The sequence below is a fragment of the Carassius auratus genome, unplaced genomic scaffold (genome assembly GCF_003368295.1).
Source record: "Carassius auratus strain Wakin unplaced genomic scaffold, ASM336829v1 scaf_tig00214859, whole genome shotgun sequence".
NCBI lineage: Eukaryota > Metazoa > Chordata > Actinopteri > Cypriniformes > Cyprinidae > Carassius > Carassius auratus.
This window is the reverse complement of record NW_020527832.1, coordinates 24,585-41,944: the sequence shown is the minus strand read 5'-3', so window position 1 is coordinate 41,944 and position 17,360 is coordinate 24,585. Positions and strand designations below refer to the sequence as shown.

The 17,360-nt window shown below is 36.4% G+C and overlaps 1 protein-coding gene across 1 annotated transcript in view; it reads left to right on the top strand.

Annotated features, from left to right (window-relative positions):
- The first annotated feature begins 242 nt into the window (after positions 1–242).
- LOC113093090 (ephrin-B3-like) overlaps positions 243–17,360 on the top strand; it is a 36,340-nt gene continuing 19,222 nt past the window's right edge. The window contains exons 1-2 of the mRNA XM_026258936.1: positions 243–391; positions 13,653–13,948. Coding sequence (XP_026114721.1) covers positions 243–391; positions 13,653–13,948 — 445 coding nt within the window. The remainder of the gene's footprint in view (positions 392–13,652; positions 13,949–17,360) is intronic.

Sequence of the window (17,360 nt, the reverse complement as noted above, 5' to 3'; positions counted from 1 at the left end):
CTCAAATTTGAAAATTACTTGGGACTTTCAGTTGAGGTCATTGACTCCTTTGAATGGAACAAAGGAGGTTGATGTTTCTGAATCTGCTTTCTTTTACAAACATTCAGAGATTTGTTCTCCGAGACTTTCTGATGTGGATGTTGCGGTCACACCATCTCCTCAAGAGCAGAGGGATCTAGTGAAGTTCAACCCTCCGCCAGTCTTTTGTCTCTATTAGGTCCCAGGCATTTGTCTTGAGGAACATGGGAGTCCAGACGAGGGGAGCCTGGGTGGCTATGGGGTTCTCGGACTGGGTCAGTGGATTGGGAATTCTCTTAATCTTCCTGATGGAGAGTTTAGCAGTGGATGCGACCAACATGGAGCCAGTATACTGGAACTCTCTGAACAGAAGGTATGTTGGTGGTTGATATAAAACATTCAGTCTTATTTCTTCAGATCTCTGTGATAGTGTAAATAATACAATTTCAAATAAATTGTAAAATTAGTCAGTTTGCATTCATGCGTGTAATCCTAGTATTAAACTAGTGGGAACTTGGAAGAGAACGTTGTACGTACCATAGAAAGATGATTCTAATTACATTTAGATTTTGATTCTTTTAGTCAAGTTAATTGTAAACCACATAAAGGTTAATGGGAAAGAAAAAAATATATATATAATTATAAAGTGTGATTTTTTTTTTTATAGTCAATAAAAAATTTTGTAAACTGAAGAAACTCAGAAATTGTTAGTTCGTTTCGCAATTAATTACAAAGAAACTTCAGTTAACACATTGAATTAAACTTGAAATTTTGAAGTAAAAAGACTAAAGAAATATTTTCTTGTAAAACATACTCCAGTATGTTTTTTATTTTTATTTTATTTTTTTACTTTTTTTGTAAGTGTAGTTGTGCTCCATGTTCTGAAGTTTTTCTTTGTCTAGATGTTTTTGCACATATTTTCTATAAAATTATTTTAAAAATTCATTATTAAGCCATTATCCAGCTTTGAAAAGTAATTAAGAAATCAAGGAAATCCCTCAGGAAGTGTGGGAACTAAAGTATGTACATATAAACTCAACCCCAGTTGGGACAGGGGTGACTTTGGCCTGGGACACAGTCTAGTTAACGGTTTGGACAGACACACTCAACTGAGAAAGACGGGGGTATTTTCTGGCTGGCTGCCTCCCGATTATGAGTTGTGTGCATGCCCTCCCTAGATAAGGCATTTGTGCTTTACCCACAGTGACACAATCTGCAACCCATGCATAGGTCCTTTGATTTTTGTCTGTGCTGAGGAAGCTCTCTGAACAAGAGGAATGGAGAAGCCACATTATGAAGAGTGTAGACCTTGGGTAAGAGACCGAATCAGGACGTCTCTCAACCCTGAAAAGGACATGAATGAATAAGTGGAAGAAAAAATACTGGTTAGGCAACTAGGCAGTTGGTTTGTTTAAAAAAAAAGAAAGAAAAGCCTCTGAGAACTTCAGAGCTTCACACTGACAGACGGATGGTAGAGAAATATAATTAGAGAAGACAAATAGATCTGAGGCGGGAAAGATAAACATGGTTGGCTAAAAGAGAGAAAAAAATAAAGATTAAATGGATGCTGAGCCAGAGTTTCAACTCCTGAAGTAGAGAGAAGGAATTGAGGGGTTTGTGCAGATAAAGTCACACAGAAAAAGTGACAGAGAAAGTCATTCATCCATATGAAATAAATGTTCCTCTGATATCTGAAAAGGTCAGTGTGTTTACTCACACCCGACAGCCACATCCCTCTTAGGTCATCTGGCTCTCTTTTCACTCTCACACACACACACACACACACACATTTGACACATATGCCCACAAGACAAATTAACATTTCATCATGCACACAGAGATGCCAGAATATTAATTAATTTAAAGAAGCATTATGAATAGCAACCTACGGCAATGTGTTGATGTGTCATTTGTTTTCATAATCTGACGTATTGATTGCATGAAACTGAATGTTCAATAAGAGAAAAATGGTAGTCTGGGACATTATGTTTTCCATCAGGAATTGATTGGATCATGACATGACAAAAATGGAAAACACGACCGAATGCAAGTTTACTGAAACAAGGCTTTGAAGGTTGCCTGGCAATCGGTTAATATAACATAATAGACCACAAGTCAGGAGGTTTCAAACTGGCTTAAAGGAACATCTTGAGGGCTGCATGAGGGTGCTAGAGGTTCCGTGGACCAATTTAGTAATTTTTTAGGGTTGTTTGAGTTAATATGTTAACATTCAATTATGGATTTTAATATATTTGTAACACAAAAAAAGTACAATATTTATTTTTAAAAGTGTTTAAGAAATCATTCTGAAATTAACCACTTACACACAAAATCTTTACTTGGCACAATTTCTGAAACATGACACTCAAACACCAGAACCACACACCAAATCTGCGAAACCATACACTTTCTCGGCCATTGACTAAGTTTCAATTTCATAAAACACTTTTTGCAAAACGCAACACTATTCCCTATGTAACAAAAATCTAACAGAAATTAAAACTATGGCAAAAGTGTTTGCAAATGTATGCTTTTGAGATGTGTTTGGGATATTTTGATTGCAGCGCTTGATTTTGTAAGAGATGTGAGGCATTTTGCAGTTTTGAAAATGTAAGCAGTTGAAAAAGAAAAACTAATACAAAGCAAATATTTACAGATAATATATTTACATTGGGTTTGGTTACAGTAAAGTACAGTAATACTTCTGTAATGATTACAAAGGTTTATATATATATATAGTGCATTGATGCATAATTTACAGGGTTTTTTTTTTTTTTATTAGTTTTTTTTTTTTTTTGTTTAACCTGACAACACTCAAAGGTCTTACTAAGTCATGCCTGGGGAAAACCATTAGTAAATCCATAGAGCCTGTGTCGAGAGAAAAAAATGACGTTGAAACGGGTCAGACAGGTTATGGGATGGAGGGGTGCGTGGGAGGAGAGGAGTGGATTTCGGCCCCTCAATGAGCGTAATCAATGGTGAACACAGACTGTCTCTATGCATCGCTCCAGGGGAAGTTGTTGTACAACTCTGTGCCTCAAATGAACATTAAAAATTGAATCCTTCATGGCTCCCTCAATATTTAATGAATCAGCTGCTAATTGGAGACAGATAAAAGCTTTCTTAACTGGGTTAAGCGTTTCACATTAAAACATTTTAAGGGTAGGAAAAGATACTTTGGAAAACTGACAAGCAGAGCACAGAGCCTACATCAGATCTTCAGACTTTTGACCATTTTACTGTAGTCGCGGTGGGTTTTTTCTGGCGAATCTTTGATTGATTGGTTCACCTTTGCTGAAAGATCTTGTATAGAGCCTTTCTAGGGACCAAGAGCAGAGCAAGATTAAACATTGTTAGTGAAAAGAATGGATTTAGGGTTTGTAAATGTGCTTCACAGTGCAAGGCCCTCCCACATCCCCTAACCATTTGTGTGCGAGAGAGTGTTTTTTTTGAAGAGATAAGACCTCATGGAAAATGTTACATTGTTAAAAGAGAGATTTTGATTGTGGTATTAAATGGACTGAAAATGGAATTGTACCACTTGACCTCAGTTTCCAGGGGTGCGAGAGTGGGAGGATAATCCTCTACACAACACCCCTCCATTAGTTCATCATATGGACTGCTCCATCATCAGACAGGCAACAAAGCCATCTGTGAAGGGATTACTACCTCTATACACACTTTCTCTCTTGCACTTTTTCTTTCCGGGGTTAATGTCTTTCTCTCTCTCTCTGTCACATTCCCTTCACCTATTCATCTTCTTATTTTTTTCTCTCCTCATTCATTACCTCATTCTTTTGTGTCACTGCTCTCTCTGTGTCTTTCCCAGAGGATAATTTTATTGCTCAGAGGTTGCTCTTTCATTGCTCATAGTATCAGCTTTATCTCTGAGGTTTCTTCTACAGTGTTTTTGGGGAAATACAAGTGTGAGAGTTATTGATGTACAGTAAGGAGATTAGTCAGATACTTTGAAATGTTTGAGTTCTGTAACTTCCAGACTTGTGTGTAGGCGAATCAAGTGTAGTCTCATTAATAATCATATATTTGCAGGTAAAATGTAGCTCTAGCACATTTTCATAGACCCTGACATGTACATTATTTTTGACAGCATGTAAACTGTAAGCATTTTACCTTTCAACAGCTTTAGATAAATTTTTAGAGCGTTTGGAAATTTAATTTGTACATTAATTTTTTTTTTTTTTTTTTTTTTTGTCCAGTCTCGTCACATTTATTTAATGTATTACTTAATATTACATTATATTGGTTTCATGCTGTTCTATTTTCAACTCCATTCAAAGGATAGCATTACTTTACCCAAGTATAAACTTTAAAATAGTGAAATCAGTGTGAATTATCATCACTGAATCATTTAAATTTGACTTTGTCAATGGAAAATGTCTGTATGCTGTGGTCTCATAGAAAATTAATGTCTCTAAGTACAATTTGGATGTAGTGACGCCATCTGAAATGTACCATTAAATATATAATAGTAAAATATAACCATATATGTACAGTGCCATGAAAAGGTTTTTGCCCCCTTCCTGTTTTTTTATAATTTTTTTTAAATATTACACAAAGATAATGCAAGTAAATGTAAGGATGATTTCATTTATTAAGGTAAAAAAGCTGTGTGAACCTACCTGGTCCTTGAAAAATTAATTGCTCCCTCCTGTTAAATCATGAAAGAACTGTGAATAAGTAAAAAGTGTTTTTTTTTAGTTAAATTTCACTAGTCACATTCAGGCCTGATTACTACCAGATCTGTTGAGTCAAGAAATCATTTAAATAAAACCTGTCTGACAAAGTCGAGCATCCATAACACACCATGCCGCGATCTAAAGAAATTCTAGAACGATAAGAAACAAAATGGTAGTTGACATGTATCAGTCTGTAAAGGGTTATAAAGCCATTTCTAAAGCTTTGGGACTCAAGTGGACCACAGTTAGAGCCATTATTCACAAATGGAGAAAACGTGGAACCGTGGTGGACCTTCCCAGGAGTGGCTGGCCTACCAAAATTACTCCAAGAGCGCAACAACGACTCATCCAGGAGGTCATAAAAGAACCCAAAATAACATCTAAAGAACTGCAGGCCTCACTTGCCTCAATTAAGGTAAGTGTTCATGATTCAACAATAGGAAAGAGACTGGGCAAAAAAACAGCATCCATGGGAGAGTTCCAAGGCAAACGCCACTGCTGACCAAACAGAACTCAAAGACTTGTCTTACATTTGCCAAAAAAATCTTGATTATTCCCAAGAATTTTGGGGAAATATTTTGTGGACTAATGAGACAAAAGTTGAACTTTTTGGAAGGTGTGTGTCCCGTTACATTTGCATAAAAACAACACCACATTTCATAAAAATGACATCATACCAGCAGTCAAACATGGTGGTGGTAGTGTGATGGTCTGGGGCTGCTTTGCAGCTTCAGGAACTGGATGACTCGACATTATTGATGGAACCATGAATTCTGCACTTTTATCAGAAAATCCTGAAGGAGAATGTCCGGCTGTCAGTTTGTGACCTCAAGCTCAAGCACACTTGGGTAATGCTGCAGGACAATGATCACAAACACACCAGCTAGTCCACCTCTGGATGGCTCAAGAAAAACATAATTAAGGTTTTGGAGTGGCCAAATCAAAGTCTGGACCTAAATCCAATTGAGCTGCTGTGGCATAATCTTAAACAGTCCATTCATGCTCAAAAACCCTCCAGTGTGGCTGAATTAAAACACTTCTGCAAAGAATAGTGGGCCAAAATTCCTCCACAGTGACGTGAAAGGCTCATTGCCAGTTATCACAAATGCTTGATTGCAGCTGTTGCTGCAAAGGGTGGCACAACCAGTTATTAGATTTAAGGGCAATACATTTTTCATGTAGTGCCAGGCAGTTTTGGACAGCATTTTTCCCTTAATAAATGAAATCATTATTTTAAAACTCCATTTTGTATTTACTCGGGTTGTCTTTGTGTAATATATATTATTATTTTTTTTGTATCTAAGCAAATACATAAAAAAAAAAAACAGGAAGTTGGAAAAAACCTGTTCATAGAGCTATATATTAAGAAGATAAATCTAATATAAGTGTTCATAACGTTTATTTTTGAATATGTAAATGGTACATTTCAGATGGCGTCACTACATCCAAATTGTACGTTTCTCTGCATATCAAAATAAAAACATGTAAATGTAGAGATACTATCCACTATTATGTTAATGTTAATGTGTAGACACGACATTACTTGGATCTAATTAATTTACACCAGCAACCCTTGAAACTTCATAGTTTGACTTCTTGAGTGTTCAGTTTCAGTGTTATTTAGCTGGACCTGCCATCTTCACGATGAAAACCTCCTTCTCTTGTTTCACTCCCATTTAATTTTCGGTTTCAAAGGTGCGTCTCTGGCATGCCTTCAAAGCCCTGGCATGATAGTGTGCTGTGTGTGGAAAGCATAATTACAGTTTGAAGATTAATCCGATGATGGTTCTGAACCAAGAGGGAAGGGGGGGGTGGTATTTTCAGTGAATGACAGAGACAAGCATTGCGCTTTACATCATCTGTTAACATCAGCACCTCTTGTAAAATACAACATTTATGTTGATGACAGTGATTGTTTCGCTGCATGTCATCTATGGATTGAGGCTATACAGGATTTGGGTTTTGATGTCATCCAATTTATTGGAAAAACTTCTTCTCTCTCTCGTTTTCTTCCTTAGTTGTCTTGCTTCCCATCCTCATGAAGGTTAGATGAGTATTTGTTTCTAAAGGAACAATGTAGATAATTGACAGACCTTATATGTGAATCATGAACAACAGATTGTCAAGAAACCCAATGAAGAAAAGTAAACAGACAGTGATGAGAGCATGTATCTGTTTTTATAAACTAGATAAATTATGGACATCCTGGTTTTAACTGATGTCTTATTAATAGGCTCAGATGCAATCTACGGAATGGATAGAAATGCAGTAAAATGCTTTGAATGGTAGACCCACACACTTCCGATCTGCCAATGCAAAGACGTGCATATACTGAACGGGACACTTTATCCACAAACTTTCAAAAGAATCAGAACTGGTTAATTCCCCCGTGGCTCAGTTCGAACATGAAAACCGAGAGCTGAGAGAAAGCGAGAGAAAACATGAAAAGTGAGTTGGGAGTTATCCTTTCTCCCTGTGCCCTCCCCTCCTTCTCTTCCAAACAAAGGGAAGGTTATTTTTAGTGACGTTCATTTTTAATCATCTGAGTGTTTGGAGCTTGATGAGTCTTTTTATGTTGGGCTGAGGAGTCAGCGGCCTCTGGGCCCATCAGCTCCCTGGAGCTACTCGACCGGACCACAGCAGAAGACCACCCAGTAGACACATTTTGTGTAGAGGTACACAATATGTTACTTGCCGATAAATGATTTGCCAATAAATTGGTAAATAGAACATAATTATTTTCAGTATTGCAACATTTTGTTGTAATGTGCCTGTAAGACCTACAAAGTATCATGAATCAGAGAAAAGTAGTTCAGTTTGAAAAAATGGGGTTTTGTGTCCTCTGGATTTTTATTTTCCTGCTCTCCATAGCTGTTTTTGATCACAAGGACCCATCCTTTGTCAACACATTGTGTCTAAGTGGTTTCATGTGAACTACTGTTAAAGTTAATGAACAGTAATCTTTCTTCCTGTTTTAAACCTAATTTTTTTCAGCAAGGACATATTAAATTGATCAAAAGCAAAAGTTAAGACTTTGAAATAAACCTAATTCAAATAAAAGCTGTTCCTTTTGAACTTTCAATTCATTAAGGAATCATAAATAAATGTACCATTTTCCGAAAAATGATTGAGATGCACAGCTGCTTTCAACTTTAATATTAAGAACTGTTATTGAGCACCAGAATTCAGCTTTTCCATCAGAGGAATAAATTACATTTAAAAATATCAAACTGTAATATTTCACAATATTATCATTTCAGTTGTATTTTTAAGCAAATGAAAGCATCCGTTTTTTGGAGTTGACCAGATTGCATTTATGCGGTGTTTTTTTATTAGCTGCTATATTTAAAAGGGTTAAAATGCAAAAAGTACAAATCTGCCATTGTATCAGCTATAGCAGGCCGCTGATTGTTTACCATTATCGCCCCCAGAAGTTCCCTCGGTTTAGGCTTTTGTTTTTGTGTTTGCATATGTGTGAGTCACTGTGCATTTGTGGCATGCGGTTCTCAGTCGTGTGGTAAGTGGGTTTCAGTCCGTCAGAGTTCAGGAATGTGCAAGTTATCTCCAGCCCTTAGCTAATTAAATAGCACTGATAAGAACATGAAACAACACTCTCCGAGCCCTTAAAATAATCTGGATGCACTCAGCAGGTCTTGATGACCATAAACTCCACACACACACATTTAAATGACGATATACCTTCTATCGTTTTTAATTAAAGCTCAACACTGCGGTCTAGACCAACATGGAATCAGATTTACATATGGTCACCCCTATCATTACATAATTTGCCATCCGTAGCATTCTTTTTTTAAATCCTTTATTCTGTTATGCCTCAGCTACCGACAAGAGTGTAGAACACTTAGTTCTGCTTTGCATATTTACCTTGCTTAAATACATTCACATTTGCACAATTCCAGAAAATAAGATAAAATTCCTCATATTCAGTTTAGACTTCAATTGGTACACACTAATCCAGACCCTAACAGAAAACCTTTTGAATTTAATTATTTACTGCATTATTTGCATTAAAAGTTTAGCTTTTAAGGACTTTCAGGATTTGTAAATTTAGGGGATGCTCACACATGCATACACACGTTCTTAGAAAACAAGAGAAAGAGAGGAAATATCCCCAGTTTTGTGCAATTACAAAAATTTTAATAAAATAGTATCACTATATAGACTCCAAATAGAGGTCATTTTCCACATTGCTGCTGTGAGGTGAAGTGTAATCGGTGGCTCAAGTTTGTTTGAGTTTGAGCTCCATCAGCCTTTTGTTGCTTTAGTGTGGCATGAGGAAACTTTAATACCCGTGATTCTGCAGTGGTGAATCGATAATGAATATGAGCTTTGTGAATTCTGATCCTGCTCTGTGACATTTACATTTAAAGTGCTTAATCACTGATTTGTGAGGGTTTATGTCTAGGTTGCGGAGCTGTTTTTTTTTTTCCATGTAAGAATGCTTTTTTATGCCTGTCTTAAATTTCAACGTAAATGAAGATAAGCATCGGCATTTCATGCCGCATATTTCATACATAAAAAGATCAGTTTCAGATGGCAGTGCATTGAAATAAGAGTTCATGGAGCTCAAGGAAAGAGCATTCGCAATGTAGGCATTTTTCACTTCGATTGTGTGTTTATTTCAGTGCATAAGGAGGTCTGATTCGACTCGAATTTAAACCAAAAATCACCTTTTCCATGAATAAATATGTTTGCATAATCCACCAACACCAAACCGAGAGGAAATTTAGCATTGTTATGCCTGATAACCACTGCAAAGAACACAAAATATTAGCTTTTTCGCTGAAACCACTAACAGACTGTAACAAGACTGTCAGTTCTTTCAACAAGCAAAGCTGTTTTTTTCTGCGGAGGGGAGACAAATGCATTCAGCTCGTCAACTGGTGATCACATCACAGAGCAATTCTGACGTGTTCAAAAGCCGTTGAAAAATCAGTGTAGTGTAGTAAGAAACAGATGCAGCATGTTACGTTTGCTTCCATCAGTACATTATATTATGCTGAGATTAGATTTTTGTCCTTTGTTATTCTGGGGTGGTCTTGGTAACGGCCGCCGTGCTTCGTATGTCTCAGCAGGGGTCTGACAGCTCTCTGATAGAAATGTCTTCCGTTTGGGCTGAAAGAAAACAGTTGGGATCTGCAGGGTGGCAGGATTTGAGGTTAATGTATCCATTTGCTTGAGCTTAAAGTAAACACAAGTAAGATCAAATGCACCTTTGTCCTTAAAGGGGCCATTTTCTACACTTTTCACTACATGTAGTGCATCAAAAAGTCATAATTTAGTATTTCATGACCATTTTCTACACTCTCTCCGACCCTTTTAACACTGACAGCAGTTTGCAGCAGGCAGAAATCATTCATTTACAATGAGAGTTCATGTTTCGAGGCAGCACAAGCTTTTTTTAGATGCCGTGTCGAGTAAAAAGTACATCAGCTTTGTAAAATGCGTCTAGAGATCCCTAAATTTGAATGCAGGAACCCGTCCTGTGTGAACGGCTCCTTCAAGCTTGAATTTCTTATGGATATGATTCATATTTTATTAAATCGCACTGACTTGTTAAATTGACAGCCCTCGTTTATTTGTACTCGCGAGTGGTTACGTGCTCATGGTTGTCAAACTTAATACAGTGTCAGTTTCAGGTTGATCCATTTTTGCAGCTTAGTACGTCTATATAGTTCATCGAACTTTTGAATGTTTTTATTTTTGAAACGGCAAGGAAATTCTTTTTCATGATGTGTTCTGTTAAAGTGGTGTAGAGTAATACACAAATAATACATTTTGCGGTTAATTTAATATTTATTAGGGATGCACAATATATCGTTACCATGCCAGTTGGCTAATATTAGACATTTTTTATTTATTCATTTTCAATCGATATTTAATTGTTCTTGCTCTTTTCCCCTTTTTTTCACATTTATACTGCTGCTGGCATCATCTTACACACGTTTAAAGTAACATTTAAATTTAAACAAATAATTAAATCATTATATTGTTAAATGTAATCTTTTGCAACTCTCTAAATTATCTCACAATGTTGCGATGCTTAAATTCGCTTAAAGCATTGTGAAATGTCCTTTTTTTTATTTAAATATAATAGTGTAAAACTTTATTATATTATCAGCCATTTATCGGTTACAGTCTTTTTTTTTGTCTTTGCATTATGCACAGACAATATCCTTGTCTGCGTTTTTCAAACAACATAATACACTTAGAAAGATAATGCATGATGAATTTGAATTTTTGAAGAGCCCGGCGTGGGCTCATGGGAAGATGTTGGGTTGGTGCGAGTGAAGTGGAGGTTTGTTGATGAACGAAAGGGGAATAACAGAGTCTGGATTCAAAGCTTCCGACGGCCTTAGAAACTCAAGGGCGGCCCAAAGTCACTCCATCTCTGCAGTGCAAGTGTAAAAGAGCCCTGGGATTCAAACCCACCAATGAAAAGCATCAAACCAGCACTGAAACCCGCAACGCCTCAGTATGTAATCAGGTCGACCACCTCTAACCTTTATCTAAACAGAATCACACAATCCGGTTTAACCCGGAAAGAATGGCATATTACCCCCCTGTGTCTTCGATCAGACACAATTAGGTAAATATATCAGAGACAAAAGGATTAAACAAGTCTGTATAAATAACTAAACATACAGACAGTCTGATATACCCAGATCATCTTATATGGTCAAAGAGTGTGTGTGTGGTCGCCATAATTCACAGGCTCTGGTATATTGCTTCCTTTGATGCAAAGCACAATGTAAACACCGAAGGCCTAGTGTGTGTTTTTCACCAAACAGTGATGAGTGAGTTTTTGTTTTGATGAATTAAAGTGTCTGATTATCAGATTACGATTTCTCCCCTCAGTCAGATCCCAAAACTTCATAGCCAATGAAAAGGCAGAGATCACATTGACTTTCATCGCGTCTGTGACAGATGGCTGATTGAGGCCTAACCTAAGTGTGTTAATACATTTACATTTACATTAATTCATTTAGCAGACGCTTTTATCCAAAAGACGACAGGGTTGAAGCAATCAAAAACAACGAAAGAGCAATGATATGTAAGTGCTATAACAAGTCTCAGTTAGGTTAACACAGTACACGTAGCATGGGATTTTAAATAATATAATAAATAAAAAGAAAAAAGCAAGCTAGTGTTAATAGATATGTGTTGATCCACAGATCAGGTGCTTTTGCTCTGAATTTTTTTTTTTTTTTTTTCTGACTAGGAAGCCTTTCTGTCAGTGCAAAGGTGTCTTACAAACTGTGGTGTGGTTAATTGGAGTTTTGCATGGATGTCTCAGCCTGATGGAAATGTCAAGCTTTGTACACTTAGCGTGAGAATAGAGGGGTCTGGAAATTCCTTCTATCTGCAGTAGTGTTATTTGTGAGGTAAATTTTCAGCTCCAGAACAAGACTCTGTCTCTGAATAGAGCTAAAATGTCAGTCTGCTAAATGCCAGAGCTTTCTTTCCTCAAGAGGATGAAGGTATAGGAGCTTTTAAGTGCTGTGTTTCAGCTCTGGCCTTGGTTTGACTGAGAATGTAATATAAAATACTGAATAATTGTTTGTTTTGCTCAGTTACGTTTTTATGAAAGCGTTCATATATTTGGATCTGCTCTCGTCACATACACTTTTTGGTTTTTTATTGATTACTTGGTTTTATACCAAGTTTTATTTATGTATTTATCAAAGGATTGTTCCATCCAAAAATTTCAATTCAGTTTTAGATCCATATGAAAGACATTATTCTGTGGGACGCTTAAGTACACAAAATAAAATAATGAAGACTGAGGTTGCCAAGCTCTACAATAGCAAAAATGTGCCATAAAAATTCTCCATTACTTTAGTAGGTTCATGAAAGTAATAGTGTTGTTCTTTTGAGTTCATTTCTAATGGATCTGTTGATTCAGGTTAACCAGCCAGGGCCGCATTCCCAAAATATTCTTAAGAGAACAATTATTTTTAACAGCTAATTTTTATTCTATATCCTAACTTAAGAATAAAATTATAAATGACATATAAAAAGACACTTTGAGGTTATTTTCATTGAGTTGATCAGCAGGTCTTTGTCAAAAACCACCATATTTAAGATCTTCATAAGAATTTGTCAAAAATTGCTCTTACTATTAAAGCATTCTTACAAATGTATTGCCAATTCTTTACGTCTTTAAGAAGATTTTCCCGAATTCAGCCCCTGGTCTGAAAGATTAATTCAGGTATGAAAATGATCGAGGTCTCAAGTTCATTGACTCAATGATCCGGACACAGCAGTTAACGTCTTGCTGAAGGGATGAATAATGACTTTGAAATTTCATTCAGTTTCTCACATAAAGCAGTTGTATGACCTCAGAAGACTTTGAATGGAGTGCACAAGTTGCATGAATTAGTTTTATGATACTTTTTGTGTCCTTTTTGCAGCTTGATAGTCTCCATTCATTACAAGTCAAGTAGGCTTTTATTATCATTTCAACCATATAAAGTACAGTGAAACGTCACGACGTTCCTCCAGGACCAAGGTGCAATGCAGAACCACATAAATTGAAATAACAATATAGATAAGATCAGATCATTACGATTTTCACTGAGGAAAGTCATACAGGTTCGCCATTGACTCGTCCCCACAATCCAAGCTATTTCGGGTTTTACTATTGTAGGCAAAACGTTATCCCCACATATGCTCATTTTCATCACATTGGCAAGCAAAGCCACACATATGCCCTCTCACACACGCTCCTGAACCAAAGGGCATGTATGTTTACATTTCGAGTAAAAAATGTATGAACAAAAGGGCAGTTTCAGCTTCAGACAGGCCTTGCGGTTTCATATGCACGCACACGCAAGCAAATATCAAACTGTCAATCTCAGTTTCCATGGAAATGGCTGTTCCTCAAACTTCGTCTCTCTTTCTCTGATTCTACAGGTTTGGAGATGAGAGGGGCTACATACTCTACCCTCAAATAGGGGATCGTTTGGACCTCGTTTGCCCTGCCATGAGTCCATCAGGGCCGAACTCTCCTCCTGAGTATGAGTTTTATAAACTCTACCTGGTGTCCTCACGAGAGCAGGCCGACAGGTGTGAGGTGATGGGCGCCCCGAACCTGTTGCTCACCTGTGACAAACCCAACAGCGATATGAGGTTTACCATCAAGTTCCAGGAGTATTCGCCCAACCTATGGGGTCATGAATTCAAGAACTTACGAGACTATTACATCATAGGTGAGTTAACCAATATCGCAATATAGTACAACATTTATTTGAGGGAGTCATTTCCGTAGTTTGGGTCTACCTGTTCTTGCTATGCAAAAGTTAGCAACACGTGTTCGAGGCATAATCTTCCTTGGTGCTTAAGTTGATAACACAGGTTCAAGCCCGGTCATGTTTCATAATCTTTAATTTTCACTTTCTTGTTATTTTTTTTTTTTGTGCTCTATTAAAACGGTTCTTAAACTGTCTGCCCACAAGCCAAATTCATCCCACATGTTGTGTTATCTTGTGCCCTCATTAAAGTGCTACGAATAATTTATCCACTCGTCCAACTCCCAAATCAATTTTTCAAAAAAATAAAAAAAGTAAAAAGATATTCCCACGTCTTAATTTGTTTCCTTCATTTCAAGTAAAATCATAGCCATGTTGTACTAATTTGTTCCCTCAAATTTAGTTCAATCGATTCCTTAAAATGTAAAAAAAAAAAAAAAGGGAAATTAATTGTAAATGTTGCCACAATATCACTGACAACAATGTACAATGTTAATAGTGCATTGTATCAAATGGTGGTTGCACTTTATTTTACAGTACGTGTACTAACATGTACTTATAGTGTACTTACAGTGTATTTATCTAAGAAAGTTCTGGTAACACAAGGTAACTACCTGGGGTAGGGTTAGGTTTAGGGGTAGGTTCAGGGTTAGTACCTAGTTATTACATAGTTATTGTAATTACTATAATAATGTATTTATATGTAAGTAATTAGTAGTTAAGGCCACTTAATATAAGGTGGGATCTGACTTTATACTACATAAAGCCGTCAGTTATTATGAATTTGAGACCCATGATTTATATTATTAAATATAAAAAATAGAGTTTAAAGTCCAAGAATTAAGATTGCAAATAAAGTGATCATTTCCATTATAAAAATGATCTGAATGGACAAACATTTTTAGGGAATATTTGCTGATTACCCAAGTGCAATAATACCATGTGCCAGCCGCAGGGGTTCTGCCCCGTCAAATTTACCTCATAGTTGCTCCACCAAAAGATGAATCCATCGATAAAACACCCAATATGTGTGCGTTACTGTTTGTTCCCCAGGGAAATCACTTTTAATTAACCTAAGTTGGCAGTTGTTAATTTCTACAATATGCCTGTAATGAGAAAGAGAAAGACAGAGCGTCGGGTGCAGTGCAGTTTTGCACACGCTTGTGATTATGTGGATCTTAATTGGCTGTAATGGGCCTGTGAGACTCAAGGGCATTTAAGAGCAGCTAGACACAACAGCCCGACCAATGGCAAACACACACACATACACACACTGTGCATTTCCCTTCCCAAATATCCAAGTGCTGTGTCTGCACTGTCATAAATCACGGATGTAAACCGTTTATGTGTTTTAATATAGGATAAAAGCACCGCTTATTAGTGTAGGTTTTTGTGGTTTGGTCCTGTTGTGTGAGGCTGCGAGTGATGCTTTTAGCTGGTGCTTGTTTCCCCTGTGATCTGCACCGTTTGAAGCCGAGATCTTCTCCCTGCTGAGTGTGTATCAGAGTGTATCAAACGCTCCGAGCGCTTTTGTCAAAACTTTGATCACTGGGCGCTAACTGAGTTCCCAGGGGAGCACTTTACCCTAAAAAGCGCTCAAAAAACCCACTGCATTAGAATCCCTCTCTAAAACCTCCCCTTTACCATCATATTCTCCAAAGCACATTCTCCCATAGTCAATAATTCACAATAGTAGTGTGAGCGCTTGCCTCGTTGCATCACTGTCTGAGTTAATGGTCAAATTAAAAGTGTATTACCGTGGACTTACATGTACGGCTTTGTTTGCCTGTTTTACAGCTACTCGTTGATATTTCGCCTTCAGAGCATCAGAGCTTGCATGTGTGTGTGTGTGTGTGTGTGTGTGTGTGTGTTTGTCACACTGGATTAGACTTGTGGTAAGGGCTGTTAATTATTGAAAAGGTCTTGTTGGTTTATTTATCAAGGTTAAACTGAAATATTAGAGATGAACCTTACTCCCACCCTAAATGGTGCATGTGTGTGTGTACAAATGAGTGGCACGATGCACTAAAATGAGAACACTTCCATTATAATCAATGAAAGCACATTATCTGCAAGTGAGCAACACCATTTACATTTAGATTTAAGAAATAAATTTATACATAGATTTAAGATTCAGATTTAAAATTTTACATTTAGATTTTAACATTTAAAACTAATATTTAGATTTAAAAATGTAATTAAAATGTAATTAATAATTAAAATGTAGATTATTTTGGATTTGTAGTTGTACTTAAGATTTAGATTACATTTATTTTTAACATTTAAGAATTTTTGAATTAAGATTTGAATAAAATTGAAATAAGATTAAATGTAAGATTTAAGTTATTCTTAGATTTATTTAAGACTCAAATGTACCATTTGAATACAGATTTTTTTTCTTTCTTTTAAGATTCAGGTTACATTTAGATTTATCACTTAAGGTTTTAGTTTAGGTTTCAGATTTAAAATTTGCATTTAAATTTATGATTTAGATTTTTAAGATTATTCTAGATTTGTTCTTGCATTAAGATTTAGATTTAAGACTAATTTGAATCTAAGAGTTAAACTTACATTTAGATTTAACACAAGATTTTGATTTAAATTTATTATACAATTTATGAATTAGATTTATTTTGTAAAAAATTTTTTTAGATTAGAATTTTAGATGCTAATGATATTTTGGTTTACGGTCATTTTTTTATCATTTCACCCATTTAATGTATTTTAATATTTTTTATTTGTATTTTTATTTTTTGATGATAAATGTATAATTAAGTAAAAAGGTAACACTTTATTTAAAGGTGTCCTTGTTACACATGTTACATGTACTTACTATTATAAGAACAATAAATTATGCATAATTACATGCAGGTAACCCTAAGCCGAGCACTAATCCTTAACACAAAAAAAAAAAAAAACATATATGTTGTTAATACTCGGGTGCCATCTTGCAACCCACAACATTTGGTGCCCCATATTAATTGCAATGTAGAAATAAGGTTCCGCACACTTTAACACATACCAGTTCATATTACGTATTTTAGCGGCAACCTTTAGCATACCTTGCTGCACAGTTGGAAGCCATGTCAAAATTAAAAGCGTACTATTTAATTTCACACAGATGCCGCTGCTCTCTGAGTTCCAAAATTCAGTGTTTGTGGTTGTGTGTTTTTGTGTGTGTGTCTGCCATGCTGAGCCAGTGAGTTTGTCGTCTGATGGCTATGAGTAGTGACAGGTCCCTCCCGAACTAGGTCAGCAATCAGAGCCCCGTGCCACACTACGGTTGGTGTGTAAATGTGTGTGTGTGTCACAGTCTAGGGTCTGTGTTTATCCCTGTAAATGTGTCCGTTTGAATTCCCAGCTCTATTTCGAT